General features: G+C 40.9%; 1 protein-coding gene across 4 annotated transcripts in view; it reads right to left on the reverse strand.

Annotated features, from left to right (window-relative positions):
- The window catches only part of SLC6A6 (solute carrier family 6 member 6), a 76,545-nt gene extending 59,570 nt beyond the window's left edge, over window positions 1-16,975 (reverse strand). For 2 of the 4 annotated variants that reach the window (XM_077823444.1, XM_077823445.1), the window contains exons 1-2: window positions 16,749-16,975; window positions 10,080-10,115 (exon numbers count right to left, since the gene is read on the reverse strand). Coding sequence is in view for 2 of the 4 variants with exons in the window: in XM_077823443.1 (XP_077679569.1) it covers window positions 7,271-7,325 (55 nt within the window). In the remaining 2 variants the exon portion in view is untranslated. Of the gene's footprint in view, window positions 1-7,270; window positions 7,350-10,079; window positions 10,116-16,748 lie in introns of those variants that run through there. The other 2 variants (XM_077823443.1, XM_077823442.1) reach the window with 2 other exon arrangements.
- Window positions 16,976-18,403: the final 1,428 nt, after the last annotated feature.

Raw genomic sequence — 18,403 nt, forward strand, 5'->3', positions numbered from 1 at the left:
AAGGAAACTGAACATGCAGATCACTTCTGCTTGCCACGCTCTGAAAGTGGCGTAGGTGCTCTGCATGCAAACAAAAGGGCCTGATCCTACACTTTAAACTCAAGGAGCCCACTGAAGTGCCACCTTGACCTCAACGACCTTGGTGTGAGTTAGGAGTACAGGATCAACTCTGATATGAGCAAAGAATACCAACAGTGCCAGCCTAATACCAGTGTCTCTCTCCTCAGCTGTCCACATGTCGCCTTGTTGTTGGTCTTTGTGGGTGAACATGTTTCTGTGTATGACTAGACAAAATATAGCAACTCAACCATTTTCCTCCATCCTTTATCTTTTCTATCATTTCTGACAGACATCAGCTGATGGCTTTAGTTGTACAGTATATTGCTTTTATATTCCCAACCTGGGGCTCTGTAAATTTCACTTTATGAAGGTACAGTTCAGAAAACTGAACAGATGGGGCTAAATTATTTCCTAGAGTATAAGCCTATCCTATCCTCCCATGTCCCACCCAGCCTTTCTCTCTGACATCCAGGGAAGCAGAGCAGGCTGGGAAATGTAGTCCATTATGGCAGCCATATCTGTAGATTTAGCTTCTGACAAGGCCTGATGGGAAATAAGTGGTCCATATAAACAACACCCTTTCCCCAGATAAAACAGAGACCTGGAAGGAGTCGGGCTATTGGAGTAGAAACAGTCAAGTAAAGGCATCTCCTTATGTTTAACTGTTTATAATTGTTTGGGGATTTTTGGTAGCATCTTTGCAGTGGATACCTTTGAAAATTATCTGGAGTGACCAGTGAAATTGCATGTAGTTTTGCACCTCTTTGAGGCAGGTTAAAATAAAGTTACTTCGACAAAAGGAATGTTCTGTTAGCACATTCGGCCGGTGAAAATTTGCTGTCTCCTGAAGCTCAGAGAAGCATCTCTTCATAGCCAAGGCTCTGTGGCTTGGAGTTGCTGAACTGAAAAACAGCTGAGCTGAGAAGCAGCTGCTCTGTGCAGCACTAACTACCTTGTGTGACCTCTATCTGCTGCCGGGAGGCATCGCATAGTGGCACGAGCAGTGAGTGCCTATATAGATCCTAAATGCCTGGAGGCTCTTTTTCAAAATTATTTAAGATTGTACCAATATAAAATGGGCATTTAGTGTTAGTGGGGGGTGGGGCGGGAGTTGAAAGGGTATCTATCGTTTAAATGTCCCAAACTGTTATAGTCATTATTAAATAATTATTTATTAAACACTTTATATGACAATATCTTCTCATGGCACTTCACAGAGATTTAAAGAGCCATCGGGTGAAATCCCAGTGTCACTGAAATTAATGGCAAGACTACTGATTTCAATGCCACCAAAAGTCAGCCAGGGTCCCTGCCCCAAACCGCTTAAAATTTAAATTTCTAGCATAAAGATCCCGCTTCTGATCTCAGATGACCTCAGCAGAGTAACTGCTGTTTTATGCTAGTGTAAGTGAGATTGGAATCTGATCTAAAATGAAGTTACGCTGGTGTAAAACTGGGTTGGGTCCTAAAATAAGAGGCGGAGGAAGGAGAGCTTAGGGAAAGGAGGGACAAAGGTTAAAGTAAGTAACAACAATACTGTATGAAAAGCAAATTTAAATGCTCTGATATTTCACACATTCGAAACAAATAATTGGAAAGAAAAATTTAGAGAGGATATTGCATTATCATATGGGTGATCAACAGGGTGACCAGATAGCAAGTGTGAAAAATCGGGATGGGTATGGGACGTAATAGGCACCTATATAAGACAAAGCCCCAAATATCGGGACTGTCCCTATAAAATCGGGACATCTGGTCGTCCTAGTGATCAATGACAGCTCTGGGTTGAATATAAAATAGCAATGGCCCCCATTAGAGCTATATTAGATTATACTCATTTTATCTTGAAAGCACAAAGCATGTTCCTTTAAATAAACAGAAAATGCTTAATATAACAACATGTGCCAAATAATCACTACTGTGTTTCACAATATGTTCTGTGACTGATTCCCTGCGCCACAGTAAACTGGTATACATGGTAGTTCTGGATGGTATAACTCACTGTGTAACGTATTTGGAGTGATTTTAAACAACTAATTGTTTGGGGATTTTTTTAATTGTCAGTTCCCAATAGGGCATTCAGAAATAGTCACATCATTATTATTTATTATTATTATTTTCTATTATTTTCGAATGGTGATGTACTGTTTTTAGTGGCTGGAAAGTGTTGTGAATGCTCGAGACATGTTGCATTGCAGGGAAATCTATCCAAGCCACTTCCAGTTTGTCAAAACACGTAGTTGGTAAGTGCTATCTGCAGGTATTGCAAGTGCACATCTTGGCTGGTGCAAAGAGCAATCAGCTCTTTTTGGCTGCAAAGACTATTCAGCACCTCACAGAAGGCACTCAGCACCTGGCAAAATCAGACCCTTTATGTGCGATCATTCCCAGTAGAGGTTCAGACAAACATTCTGCTCTTGTCTTCAGAAAATAGCCAGCCTACTGAAGGGACACAGCTAACTGGTACTCCACAGAGCAAATTATGCTCTTTCTGTCAGGGCAAAGATGTGCTCTCTGTGCTTCATTCTGCCTGAAGAGCAGCCCTGCCTGTGAGGAGCACAGTCATATTAAGGGGAAAAAGACAGATCATCTGTGTTTCAGTCAGTCCGCCTAGGACAGGAATAGATTGACACCTCAGGAAGGAACTCATCATTAATGAGAGCCTGGAGGAGCTTAACAGCAGAGTGCACGCAGCATAGAGCAAATCCTGCTCTAAAACCCTGAGTTCAAGGCCAAAACAATAACTGGGTTTAAAAAAGAATGAAATAAGTTAATGGAGGACAGGTCTATCAATGGCTATTAGCCAAGATGGTCAGGGACGCAATCCCATGCTCTGGGTGTCCCTAAACCTCCAAGTGCCAGAAGCTGGGACTGGATGACAGGAGATGGATCACTTGAAATTGCCCTGTTCTCTTTATTCCCTCTGAAACATCTGACACTAGCTACTGTCAGAAGTCAGGGTACTGGGTTAAATGGACCATTGGTCTGACCTAGTACGGCCGTTCGTAGGTTCTTAATAGAGCCTAGACTAAGTCTATAACATAACCAGCTAATAATTGAAAGGATGTTAAACTGTGTCTACTTGGCTTCAACCCTGGTAAACAGAGCCTAAATTGCCCCATTGTAAATTTGGAGGGAGTTCACTGAAGTCAACAGTGATCATCAGATTTACAAGTGCACCACTGGGGAGTGATATGGCCCAGTGGGATTTTGCCTGAGTAACAACTAAGCATTATTGCAAAACTCCCACTGATTTCAAGCGGAGCAGGATTGATCCTAAGTAAGGAGAGTAAAACGGGGCCCCATGTCTATGGAAATTAAGGGCCTGATTCTGATCTCATTTATACAAAGGTAAATCAAAAGTAGCAACCCTGCAGTCAGGAGTTATCACAGTGTAAATAAGCTCAGAATCAGGTCCTACATGTGTGTTTCTTTGGAATAGAATTTTGACAGCTTCCTTCTCAACATTAATGCTATCTGAAGGTAGGGAGTTTAGGAGGGAGTCCATGGAATCACATGAATAAACACCTTCTCCTACAGCCCTATTGCTCCTCAATCCCTTGGGTGACAATTATTGCCTCAGTGATGTTCTTCAACACTGTGTGACTTAAATTAAACTACTGCAATTACAAATACCTCATTCCTGGGTTTTGCCTTTTGAAATGTAAAGCCTCCAATGACTGTGTTGTCTTATGGGTTTTTTCAGTGCCTAGCGTAACAGGACCCAACTGGTGATTGGGGCCTTTGGCCATGACCTTAATATAAATAAGAATGAATAAATGACCTGTTCTGCTCACTTTTTCACCTCGAGTCTACTAAATCAGTTAATTGTCACAAGCATGTAAGCCAACTGGAGTTTTGCCTGAACAAAGACTGCCAGATTTTTGCCCTGTATTCTTTTATTATTAATCTTTATCTTCTCTTATACTATTATGCATAATGCTTCCTACTTTCTACCTTTTCATCTACAGTCTTGATTTATTAACACGTTTGTTGACATTTTGCTCCCCTAGCTTTGCATGGGAATGTATTTCATAAAAGTGCAAAAACAAATCAAGAGCAAGCAGAATCCTTCTTACTCAAAAGTCTTATTGAGCTATCAGCAGAAATGCCAATGTCTTCTGATGCATCCGATGAAATGAGCTGTAGCTCACGAAAGCTTATGCTCAAATAAATTGTTTAGTCTCTAAGGTGCCACAAGTACTCCTTTTCTTTTAACGTCTTCACCGCATCACAAGGAGATGAAAATGTTATTTTGTTATAACCTTCCATTCCTCAACTCAGAGGACCTATACAGTATTTCACTGGAGTACGTAGTGTTTCAGTCATGAGCACATGTTGGTTCTTTTATTGGTGAATCTATCGTGTGTGATATTTCATGAGTGTGTATTATTATTTGTAGCTGTTGCTTTCATGTAGCAACTGTAATAAACTAGCTGGATATATGTTCCTTTCACTTACTAATTAAAATCAGCATTGTTAAATTTACTTTTTGAAAAAATGGATCTACTGCACTGGGAGTATTACTGACTCCATTTGCAAGTCTTTTGCATCAAATATGTGAATTGCAAAGTGACTTGGCATCCCTACTCATATTTGGGAGAGGCAAGACAAGATAACTTTAACATGTAATTCAAATTACCTTCCAGAACAGGAAATAATCAGATTACTTCACAAAACTACTTTTCGTTTTAATTAAGTAGTTGTTGCAATCAATTACTTTCACAGTTGTATCACTATATACAGAGTGTGTGTGTGTGTGTGTATCAATTATTAACTGGTCCTTTTTGACCTACCTAAACCTGAGACAAGATTCCCTTCTATTTTCAGGAAATGGCCCAAATGGATAGCTCAGACCTAAATCAGGGAGACTATAATCAGAATCCAGACCCAGACACAGATCATATTTTTGCAGCTGACTTCCATCTCTACAGAATACAATGAGCCAAATTAAAATCCCAGATCCAATTCTTTGGCTATTCAGACTCCATATTCCAACCTTTTAGCAGCTTACACCCATCTCTGTCACCATTGTTCACCTTTGCCACTTGTTTCCTCTTTGCTACCAGGTGTTATGTATATAATACAGCCATTTATTTTAAACTTTTAATGATCACCTTTGATCTGGTTTGATCTGAACCTGGATCAAGCTGGGTAGTCTGACAGCTACACCAGAGTTCAGTACACAGTCTAGGAAATACACTCCATGACAGCAGTGAGCAAACATTAAATAAAAAGCTTTCATTCACACTTGTTTGTTTGTTTGATTTTTCATGATTCACCAAACTTTATATTTCATTCTTGGTGCACATGCCACAATCCCAGCAGTCCAGCCTCCCTCAGGGCAATGGAAGAGACTTGATAAAAATGCCAATGTATATGAGAGAGTTAGATTAAGCAGTTCTATAAGAGTGGACTGATGTCACCCAATTGCTTACGTGAGCAAAGCTCCAACATGGATGAGAAAGAGATTATCTCCACTATGTGAAAGGCTACCTCTTTCCATGCATATAAGCCATATAATGACAATATACTAACTATACAGAGAGAAACGGTACAATATGAAGAAAAAGAAAAGTGCTAAACTTGTCAGTTTCTACATTATTTACTAATATTTTAAAACTAGTATAAAACAAATGAAGGGCAGGGATGCAGATAAAAATGACGGAGCTGGAAATAGAGTTTGGAGTAATATACAGAGGACAATTGCAGGAGGGGTATTGAAACATAAAATGTTACGTATCTCAGTTATTTCTTTGCACTGTAGATAACAAAACAATAACAACTACAATACGAAAGTTAGGATAAATCTAGGTGCATTAAAATGAACACATAATCATACTGTCTTAAACCAAACCCTAGTGCAATAAGTAGGTTGCATGCAATGAGATGATATTCAGTACTAGCAAGTGTAAATTCCTGTATTGAGGGAGAGGAAATAAATAGCACAGCTATTAATTGAGGGGTAGCTAGCTGTGAATTTGAGCAAGATCTAAGGGTGATCACAGACAGCAAATTAATACAGAGTCTCAGTGTGATGCTGCTGGGGTGGAGATGCCATGCTATTTTTGGATCTGTATATATATAAAAGGATCATATGGAAAGCTAAAGAGATAACAGTGTCATGTTAACACAGCCCTAGCACAGCCATAGTGGGAACAGCATGTGCAGTTCTGATCTCCACAGATTAGAACGTATATAGAAAAATTAAAGGAAACACAAATAAGGGCAATAAAAGTGATCCAAGGATGGATGGAGAGATTGAAGGAACTAAATTAATATAGTCTAGAAGTGAGAAGAATCTGTGGGCCATGAGCCATCTATAAATACCTTTAAGGTAATAATATATGTGAAGGTAAATAATTAATCTGGCTCAAAAGATGGTAGAACAGGGAGCAGTTGATTGAAATTAAGTAAGGAAAAGTTCTGGATGAAAAGTAAGAAGAAGTTCTTTAAAGTGCTGCACCAGAGCAATGACACAGACCCCAAAGGAGGTTGTCTGGGTACAGTCATTGCCCATATTCAAGAACAGGTTAAATAAGAAGCTAGGGAAAAAGATGTAGACAATAGCCCTCTTAAAATCCAAAGGCATACACCAGGCAATCTTTTTTTTTTTTCATGTTCTATTTACTTTGGTTATCTGAAAGGCTGGTGCTCCTACACAGAAGTATATAATATATGATGCTCACAGGACCTGGCCCACTCTGCTGCTATATATCTGGTTAAAATCGAACCCAGGTCAGTTGGTTGTCCTGTGGCTTATGTAAAATAAGTTTTGTGGATTTCTGGAAGAACAAGTGTCCTCATTGCACAAACCACCATCCCAATAAGCAGACTTATGGGCAGTTTCAGCATTGAGGCCAAAGGCTGAAAGGGCATGAAATCTGATTTTTTTTTTTTTTAAACACATAAAGGTGAACCTTCTAGCTCTGAGTTCAGAGACATTAGTATGACAATGTGAAGTGGAATCTTGACACGGTTGCTGCTCATGTTGTACCTTGTCTGTGGATCAGTTGAGAACCAATCATGCCAATATATCACCTTTCAGGAATGCTAAAATACACAACACTTAAAAAATATAAAAAAGGGGGCACTGGTAACAAGTCCTAGAATTTTTAATGACAAATGGGTGCACACACACCAGGCATATAAATCCATGTAGCATCATTGCCCCCACCCTTTACAAATATCCCATCCCAACTGCACTCACCAGTCGGGACTTCTGTCCCCTTCTCACTGTGGATGGGCAGTGGTGATTCCTCCATAGGGTGAGGCACTGATGGAAAGTAATGAATTGTGGTAGTATTTGTCGCAAAGTGACAATCACAAGACGGTCCCTTTATTATCATTATAATACAAATGCCTGGTTACTGTCACCAGGAGTCCTTTTTCAAAATGTCACAATGGCAGGAGGTGGCCCCTGCAAATATTTCACGTGTCCGAGGCACCTCTGAGAATTCAGACATATCAGTGGGATCCACCATCTGAAGTTTGAAATCCCTGGGCTTAATTTCCTCTTGAGAGTTCACATTCTGGGGGGATTATTAGCTTCTGAAAGTTTAACATTATCGAAGAGGCCTCATTTTGGTCATTCACAGTCGATGGGGTTAATCCCAATCTAGAATTCATATCCACGGAAGTTTAGACCCTTCTGAAAATTCACACTGCACAGACAGGTTTCTATCCTGGAAGTTTCATAATTCCGACACTTGACAATATTCTGATTATTCACATCCCTGGAGTAAACTCTCTTTTGGAAATTCATACTGTTGAAGAAGCCAAAGGGAGCCAAGGCACTGAGGCACATATAGAGACAGGTTACAGACATCAAATCTGAGTCATGATATTTCATGCACAGAACCAGGAGAGAGAGGCTCTGGTGCTCAAAGCTTGCCTTTGGCTGCTGAAATGCCACAGCAGGTGGTAGAAGGTTGTACTGCATGTGGCCTCTTGGCCATAAATTTTGTATCACTGATCCATTTTATGGAATATATTCCAGTTACAAGGCTCTAGATTATCCAGATATTCATCTTTATGATATTAAAGTCACTAGAGGGAGATCTTTGAATCTGCATTCCAATGGGCTCCAGATTCTAGCGTACAACGTCGGGACACCGTATCATCATGTCTTTAGGTTTCTTTTTCTATTTGGAGCCTCTTCCTTTAAAGATGTTTTTGTTACCCTGGTGATTCCTCTTTAAAAAACTGGGGGAAATGTGTCCTTTGAACTCTTTTCAAGAGACTTGAATTTTCTATATTAGGGGTCCCATGTTGAAAAAAGTGAGTAATATGACTCCTGGAATTTTTCCATTCCTATTGTCTTTTAAAAAATGGTACCGTAGCTTTTCAAAGATACCCTCAGTCTCAGTTTTAGCATCCCAGTGTAAAGGAAAATTCTTTTTAATTGCTGGTGTGGGTTTTTTTTCATTTAATATACACATGCTCTTCTCCTTTGAAAAAGCTTATCCTTAATTGATTGCCCTAATGATTTCCATAAAACCAGCCAAAAGAATGTTCATAATTCAAAGATACAAAATAAAATTCTTATAACATTTCTGCCAGAAATATAGCCAGAATAGAGCGAGTTTTCAATAGATTTTTGACTAGCAATGGACTACGCAGTTGTGTCTTGCTAGATTCAAAGAGGCTCAAGTCTCTGCCTACACCTAAGCCCTCCTCTTATTGAAATGCAAAATAAAGGGTAGCGTAAGAGAGAAACAGCTGAACACAGTTGACTACATAACTATCGTACTAGACAGGGAAATAATGGTCTACAAGGGTGCTTTGCGCAAGCTCCTTTTATCTAAAAGCGGAACTAACATTCCAGTCCAATAACACACACAAAAAACATTTGTCACCACACAGCATTTTGCTACATATTAACCAGGAGTTTCTATCTGAGTCTAATCTAGTGCCGTAATTCAGAGACGTATGTTATTTTCTGAAAAAATGTTGATTTATGAGAAGTCAGATTGATGTGAATGCTCATGGCTTGCCACGCCACTTGACCTAGTGCGTGCTTCAAAGTTATATAAAGCAGGTCCTCTGCATTGCAATTAATGCAGTCATTTTCCTCATTAAGGCTCATTTTGCACTAAGGCAATAATGGTCTTAATCTATGCTGCTTCTTGAAAGATTTTCTTGACTTTACTTACTAGAGAGAGATACTGGAGCAGAATTTACTTGACTACTCAAAGTTTTAAAATCAGAGATCTGCAAGCAAATCAAGTTGCTAGGCGACGTGTAAAACTGTTGAACTCCATGATGTGTAGCTTTACGTATTCTATGGAGAGTCCTGTACAAGATTCATCAGCCTGATGTAGACTGAGCATTTATTCTGGAGGCAAATGTATTCACAAAACATTTGCAACAATATTCACTCATGGCTGGTGTTATTTAATCTCATTTTAGAGGGTCCATGGGTTGTAAAAAAGGCCTGAAATATCTGTATGCTACAAGAGGCCACACACATAAACAAATAAACAAAAACAACTTTACAGACACAACTTGGATTTTGTAGAAGAATCCAAAAGAGAGAAGCTTATTTTTAGCATAGGACTGGGAGCTAGGACTCCTGAGTTCTAAACTGAACTCTGACATTGATTCCCTCTTTGACCTTGGCCAAGTCACTTAGGGCTTGATCCAAAGCCCACTGAAGTCAATGGAAGTTTTTCCATCAAGTTAGTGGGCTTTGGTAGAGACCCTCAACCACTCTGCATCCGTTGCCCCTCATATATAAAGTGAGACGTTACTTCATACCTACTTCACAGGAGTTACCAATATCTGTAAAGTACTTTGTGATGGTGCCTAGGTACTACCATGATATACACAATAGAACTGCATATATAGATTTGAGATAACAGGTATTGAGTATTGTTATTGTGTAACTGAAGTTTATATTTACATGCTCTTTATTCAGTTGGTTTCTATGAGCAGATGGTAAGCGTTCAGTATTTGAACATTCTAATCATTTTTATAATCCTTTTGTAATTTCATAAATGAACATAAATAACACTTACATGAAGAAGAGTCTCTCCTGAATGGATTTTCTCTTCCTGTTTTTGGAGGGGGGGGAGAAGAGGGAGAAGAAGAAAAAGAAAAAAAAAGAGAAAGCAAATAAATAGACAAATACATAAAATAAAATAAAATTAAATTAAATTAAAATAAAAAAGGGGGAAAAAGTCCATCAGGATACTAAGACACATTTGATTTAAACATCATCATGCAGATGATATCCAACAAATAATACGTATGAACTAAAGAAGTTTTTTGAAGTATATCAAGATACTGAACATAATACCACAAAAATAGGTCGTTTCTCATCCGTCATCCCACAGCAAATTTTTAATATGAATTGTTACAGAAATTTTGCCTGCATGTGTATTAAGAGCAAGTAAATTACACTGTCTGAGTGAAAATAACATTCCAAGGCCATTTTATGTGGAGCAAGGTAAGAAGGCTTTTCAAATTACTTCCTAAAGTTCTCATTGATGGCCACATGCATCTCTGTGTAGGATCTCTGTTTCCCATCTACCCAGTGCTAACATGCATATCTGGGGCAACCCCTAAGGCAGTGTCTCATAGGTTTTGCAAATCACTTTCCTCCACCCTGTGCCCAAGACACAGTTGCACTGAGGCACAAGCCTTGCAGCCAAAAAAGTAGTGGATGGCTCCCTCTGTTATGGCAGGGAAACCATAACAACAAACACAATGGAGCTGTTGGGACTCAACAAGCCTTCACTCCAACACATGACTTTGGATAACCACCCTGCTTCATGCCATTCCCCTTTCCTGTCTTCAGTGTAAACAGGGATTGTGTAGACTTAAAAGTTAATTTGGATTAAGAAGGGTGTGAATTTAAAACACAATAACTATTCTTGAATAACTTCAAGTGCGGACACTCTAATTCTGGAATAACTCCCACATGTAGACAAGCCCTAAGTCCTTCAGAAAGACAAAAACCACATGAATACAGTGGTGGCAATAGAACAAGCCAACTGCTATCACTTCTCTCTCTTTTTTCTTGGAAGCTCAGACCCTGAGGTAAAATAATCTTGGTAAATGTTGGCCCTCCAATGGCAACCCCCATACTTAAATTTGGAAATAAATTAATGGATAACTTTACTGCACCTCTACTTCCAAACTTCTACTGGAGTATTTTACACCAATGTCAACCACGGTATAAGTTTAGCAATGCAGTAATGACCAGAGCATGTACATTCTCTCTTTGAACAGATAAAAATGCTTTGGGTCAGATCCTCAGCAGGTATAACTCAACTCAATCAATGTAGCTACAGCGATTTACACCAGCAGAGGCTCTAGCTTTCGGTTTAACCTATCCCAACATACACTTGGGGGAAGGGGGGAAATTCAATGAACATAGGAAGGACAACTTCATACTCTGACTTTCTTTCCAATTCACTGGAGAATCATTCCTGTAAGTGGACTATTCCAAGTGCCACTGTAGTTAAGTGGGAATTTGCTATATGAAGTGCTTAAATGATGGGACTATGGGATTACTTTTTAAAAGCAATCCTGTAGCATAAATGTGGGTTAGAGCATTTGACTTCTTTCATCACTAATCTCCCATTGTAATCTATTCAAAACTGCAATTTTAAAGCATTGACAATTGATTAGGGTGATGAATCAGATAAGGTATTACTTTTAAAAAGCTGGTTTCAAAGTAGCAGCCGTGTTAGTCTGTATTCACAAAAAGAAAAGGAGGACTTGTGGCACCTTAGAGACTAACACATTTATTTGAGCATAAGCTTTCGTGAGCTACAGCTCACTTCATCGGCTGTAACTCACGAAAGCTTATGCTCAAATAAATGTGTTAGTCTCTAAGGTGCCACAAGTCCTCCTTTTCTTTTTTTAAAAAGCTGTAACTCCTCCACCTTGCACATTCATCTTTAGCTGTTGCATGTTTCAAACTGAACTGAAGTGTTCTTAAGAAAGCAAAAGCATCTTTACGGAGTCATTTGTCTACATTCTAAAAACACTACAGAGCATGGCACTGCTGTACAGAGCCCCTGTTTGGTATTGGTTCAGGTGTGTCAGGTCACGATTGAGGTGTGCTGGCAGACTGGGAAGAAAGGGAGAGCAATGGAATAACGGAGGGGGTCCGGGAGATGAGAACTGAGGAGCATTGGCAGAGGGGTGTGATGAGGAGCTTGCACTGACTAAATGCAGTACCTGGCACTATACTGTGCTACCAATTCTTCATTTCACCAATTCCACCCCCCTTGTTAGTAGAAACAGACAAAGGGTGTTTCTGGCGCTCTAGCGGAAATCACAGATGGAGGAGACGGCTCAGACACTAATTATTTTTATATATCTAAAGTTAAAAATTAAATGATGGTGACTATGCTGTTTTACTCATTTTTAAAAAATATAGTACAGATCTCAGTCAAAAGATCCAGTGTTCTGAACCTGCTATTATTGCGGAATACTGCATGGGTTTTTTAATACTGGAAACAGAGGGCTTTTCAAAGCAATACTAGGGTTGACAGCATTATTATTTGCAGTGGACAGAAAGAGCCTTAGCAATGGAACTGACTCTAACCTACATTCTATAAGTGCAATTTCCCATCAATAAATTTCATCAGATAGTCATTTCCTTTACAGCACTCATTTCTTTAAACAAGATATTGTCAGATCAAATAGAATAAGAAAACAATTAATCTTTTCTCCAGAAAATGCTTCCACTATGGTACATGTAATGACACTGTAGAGCAAATAATCTACAGGAAAATAAAGATTTGGAAGACTGAAAGATTATATTGTTATGCTCTGAGGAGGGAAAGCGTAATGAAATAAAATGTGATTGTTTGGGGTTTAAACAGTTCTGCCATTGTATTAATTTGAAAATTCAGGATGCTTCAGTAAAGTGAAAAGACTTTGGTTTACCCTAAATTCAGTTCTCTGTGCAATGATGGTTTAGTTGTCCTTTAGGGTTTACATTTCTCTGCCCCACAATCTATACCCACAGTTGGCTCTGCTGATGCATTTGGGTGCAAAATGCAGATTACACTTTCAATGAAGAGCCAAGTGGGAACAGCCAAAGTTAGAAAGACACAGAATGGAATGCCTCCTTGCTACTGAAAGCACACACAGCACAAAACAATTAGGCTATGAGGCAGTAGAGCTTCAAAGCACTATATGGGGTTTTCTAACCGCGCTATAATCCATAGGACTTGCTCAGTTAAAATCCTCTTTGGAAATGCATCCCCAAATGGAAAGGAGGCTTTAAGTGCAAATCACGAGGCTGTAGCTCAGTCTTGGTATTCAGATTTCAAATTAAGGAACTAATCCTTGAAATTCTCCCCAGTTTTAGCTGTAAAACAAGTCACTCTGAAGAACCCTACTGAAGCCATTACATTCTGGCAGGCAGGACTTCTCCAAAATCATGCACAAATAGTAATCTAGTCTGAGGTTTCTTTGTATTTTTCCACAGCAGTGCTGCACCTCTTGTTCATACATGATTTCAAACATCCTGGAGACCCATTCTTACCTCAGCTCACGCATTGTGCCATTTAAAAAAAAATAAAAAAAAATAACCATCAAACCATCAAAAAAATAAAAATGCATAAGCTAATGGCTGCCAACTAAACTGAAGGGCCAAATTCTCCCCTGCATTACATTAGTGTACATTAACATCTGCAGAATTATTCCAGGTTTACACCAGAATCTGGCCTGATACCCCTAAAACCAAAGAAGGGCATTTTTAGACAAGCACTTCCGCCCATTTGTCCATCTCCTTAATGCCTCCAGATTGCTTTATGCTGGCTGCAGTTTACTGCTCTTTACACAGTGCCCTAGCACTGCACACAGTTAAGCAGCAGGTAGCTAGAGGATTTTGAAGCCAGTTGTCTGACACTACACACTGGAAAATGCAGGTTGGTAAATGGTAAACAACAGAAATTAAAAAATTAAAAAGGAATTCCCTTGCCCTTTCCATTCTCTCTCCATCTATATTATAGTACAATGAAACTCAGACCTCAGTAGTGTGAATTCACTGTTTCATTTACTATAGTGCTATATATTCATATTTAAACAGTAGGACAAGGGATACATTTCCCTTGTCCTACTGTTTAAATATATCTCCTAAATATTTCCCCTGTCCTACTGTTTAAATATGAATATAAAGGCCAGTAATTTTGCTGTGAGAATTATATATATATATATATATACAGTATTATTCTCACAGCAAAATGACTGGCCAAGTATTATTACTTTATCAACTACAAGCAGTTAATAACACAGTAAAAACATCCTGACTGGTTAATAACTTAGTTTGTTTAATAATTAAGTGTTGAGTGTTTTAATATCATGTGCTGTAAAGAGCCACAGGAGACACATTAAAGAGCCACTTGCAACTCAGGAGCTTCAGTTTGAGTACCACTGATATAGCACATTAAGTTTCCCTTTCCTCCATATTCTGCCCTCTAGTGGCTGGAGTGTCATAGTCAGATCTGCCTGAGAACTGATTGAGAAACTATGTCACCCCCTACTGGCTGCAGCCTAAAGAGAATATAAGCCATAAGGAAGAGAAGATGGAAGAGAATGGGAGAGATGAAGACAGTAGTGAAGATCGAGATGGTGAGATGGAGAGACAAGAGGAGAAAAGGACAGAGGGGGGAAAAGAACAAAAAGGTAGATAAAGACCGAAGTGAGAGATGGGCTCTCTCTGAATGTTTCACAGGTACTAGCTAACATTTACTCACCCACCTTTACTACAGATATCCTCCCTCCAGACACATACAATTCACCCTCAACTTGTGCCCCGATATTGGAGGGAAATAGCATTATTAGTATGGTAGCTATCCCTTTGTAAAAACTAAAATCTCCCTCTTTCACCACGACCATACTGTACACTTCTGTAAAAGAAAATGATCTTCCACCAACATCCCACAGGGAAATCTTTCCATAATACTTCTTTGGAAATAAACAAGGCCAAAAAGAGTCAGCCAGTTCTGCTTGAATCCAAATCTAGAAGTAACAAATCCATGTGCCAAGATTTTAAAAGTTTTGCACAAAGTCTCTCTCCTCAACATTCCACAACACACAGTTTTATTGGGTTGATTTCCTTACAATCCTAAAGCCATAGAATCTAAACTGGTAGCAACTGTCATCCAAGTACCAAATTACCCAGACAACTAACTCCATGTCTCCTGAACAATACCGCTCCACTTTTTGTTGGTCCAACATTTGAAACATTTTGACATATAAGCAAAAAGATACAGTGGTTACCAAAATAGCACTATAAACACAACCAGTTCTTCTTGGCACATTTTCTTAATGCCTTTCCCAATACGGTTAAAAAATGGGAACTAACCAAAAAAAAAAGCCTCTCTCCATCTTGGCATGAAGTCTACTGAAACACAAAAATCCTTCATACGTGGGACTGTGTTTCTTCAAACTTGTTTCTTTACCTCTGTTTTCCCATGTTTTCCTTTGTTATTATTATTTAAAAAAATAATAATAAAGAGAAGAAACAAGATTTCAGAACATGTAAGTGTAAGAATTTTGTCACTTTGAAGGAAAAAAGTAATTCTCAAAGAAAAATATATTTTTTCACCTCTCACGAATGAGGAAGTGGGTGAATATATTCTGAATTCTCCATCTTTAATGCATATTTTATCTTTGGTGTGAATGCAAATTAACTCCCACACACACACCCCTTATCTTCATATATGGAAACTTAAAGCTGTCTCCAAAGTCTGTCTTTTGTTACATTATCATACACCACTGAATATTCATCATCTTAAACTCACTGGGCCAAATTCTGACCCAGTCCACACTGACGTGAATCCAGAATTACTTTTTTGACACCAAGATAACTGAAATCAGAATCTTGACCCACAAAGTTATGGCACTTATGGAAACTTTAACTGCCTCTGAAGAAAAGAATGTCAGACCCCGGTCAGATCCATTAGTAGCAGCAGCAGCTGCAACAGCACCGGCTGTATTGGTCTTTCAATTGGACCTGACTGGAGGTTTGCATACAGCCTTCAAAAAAATGTTGCATTTTGTACTGGGGGAAACAGCAGGGCTGGGAAAGAAGAAATGTACTTTTAACGGTTGGAGAGCTGCCAAGCAAGTGGTTAATTTCACACTGCAGACTGTTATCTGAAAAAAGTTAACACAAGGTGGTGGAGCATGTACGGAGGGCGAGATGGAAATAACCGCTCGAGAAACCACACGGTAGCCTAGATAGCAATTAAATATAGGTAGGTGTTGGGTTTTTATAAGGGACTTGAAAAGAAAGAAACGGCCCTATTGACCTGCGCGACCAAAATGCAAAGAAACAGCACGTTGTAATCTATCTAGCCCAGGGTACGGCAAACCACAGCGAAGATATGGGGCGGGGGGGGAGGCAGGAGGGAAACAGACCCTGAGCATAGATGAGACATTTGCAGCCCTGATCCACCAAGGCAATGCCCGCCCCCCTCCCCTTGTTCCTTCTGAGGGTCTTTTCTTTGCCATCTTCATGCAGCAACAAGAGAGAAGCAGCGATCAGTCCTCCCTCGTTCCCTCTCTTGCCGGGCAGATCTTCCTTCGGCAACGGCAAAAACCCTCCCTGCCTCCTCCCGACGGCTCCTTCTTTGTTCCTTCCCCGCCTGCCTTCGGGAGCGAGCAGAGCGCCAGGCTCTCTCCCTTTCTGGCAGACAATAGAGAGGGGATCTTACCTGCTGCGGGCTCAGGTAGCTGGCCAGGGCTCTAGGCGTCTGCCCGGTGCGTCCCAGGGAAAGGTACCGCCCGACTAGCCGGGCTGCGAGGGAGGCGGGGGTGATTTATAAGCGCTTTCTTCCTGACCTCTCGTCTCTGTTGTCTAATGAGGGAGCGTTGAGCATCACCCATCCTGCTGAGTGGAAAAACACCGGCTCAGCCTCTTCTTTGGTGGAGGGGGCGGGGGTGCTAGAGGAAGGGGTGGGGGGGAAGGAGGGGCCACGCTTCAGACACACAGCCCGGGAGCCTGGGCTGGCAGGCAGCCCGCTCAGCTCCGGGGAGGGGCAGCGGCCAGCGGGGCCGGGGGCAGGGAGGAGGGGGAACTGCTGCTGCTGGGAGCAGGGAGGCTGAGTGCGGACGCGAGGCCAGCAGGCGAGCTCGGCGAAAGGGAAAGTGGAAGCTTCCCCCGCTGCTGGGGCAGCCCGCCCCCGCCGCGCGCAGGCTGCCGGCCCCCCCCCCTCTGCCGCGCATCCCCCTCTTCTGCCGCGCATCCCACCCCCCACCCCCGCTGGAGTCACTCCGGATTGACAGGGGTGTAACTGAGAGCAGCGAGGCACAGCGGCGCCAGGTGCCCCGGATACGCGGCGGAGGCGTTGAGTTGCACTGACAAGTGGAGTCACACAGCATTTCTAACCCGAGCGCCCGCCCCCCTTGAGCCTAGGTCCCAGGCCTTGTCTCCATCCAGGCGATGGAGGGCTCCTAGACTCCTAGGACCACAGAGGCAGGCCCTCCCAGAGGTCCAGAGAGGCCCCCAGCCATAATAAAAATAAAAAATGAGGACACGTGAAAACAAAATAAGGCACCAAAAAAACGAGTGAGCCATTATTTGATTTTTTTTTTAAATTTAACACATGCTTTTCTAGCCTTTTTCTGTGCAAATGCACTAATTATTGAGGGAAAATGTAGCTTTCGGGCAATGTCACAGTTGATATTCAGCATGGCGAGCCCATTCAAACGCTCTCCATAGAATCATAGAATATCAGGGTTGGAAGGGACCCCTTAGTCCAACCCCCTGCTCAAAGCGGGACCAATCCCCAACTAAATCACCCAGCCAGGGCTTTGTCAAGCCTGACCTTAAAAACCTCTTGCCCCATAGTTGAACAGTGATAGTTCTTTACCTGCTTTAACATGCTGAAGGCGCGGTCACCCAAAGCCACTGATGCACGCAAACTGACAAAAATACACAATGCAATTGTGATATTAGGAAACACCTCAGAGAGTCCAAGTTTGAGTATTTCTTGAAGCAATTCCTTTGGCTTGCAATCCAGTTTAAAGTTTGTGGAATATATCTGTTTGAGGAAGATCATAGAATATCAGGGTTGGAAGGAACCTCAGGAGGTCATCTAGTCCAACCCCCTGCTCAAAGCAGGACCAATCTCCAATTTTTGCCCCAGGTCCCTAAATGGCCCCCTCAAGGATTGAGCTCACAACCCTGGGTTTAGCAGGCCAATGCTCAAACCACTGAGGTATCCCTCCCCCCAAGGTGACCTTGTCACTGAGATCTTTTGAGAGTCACAATGACTCAAATCGACATGTAAGACCTGATTGAATAGAGTCATTGATGACAAGAAAGACATTGATAATGCTGCTCGGCATCGGATTCAGTAGGTAAGTT

This window comes from Eretmochelys imbricata, chromosome 7 (assembly GCF_965152235.1).
Source record: "Eretmochelys imbricata isolate rEreImb1 chromosome 7, rEreImb1.hap1, whole genome shotgun sequence".
Taxonomy (NCBI): domain Eukaryota; kingdom Metazoa; phylum Chordata; order Testudines; family Cheloniidae; genus Eretmochelys; species Eretmochelys imbricata.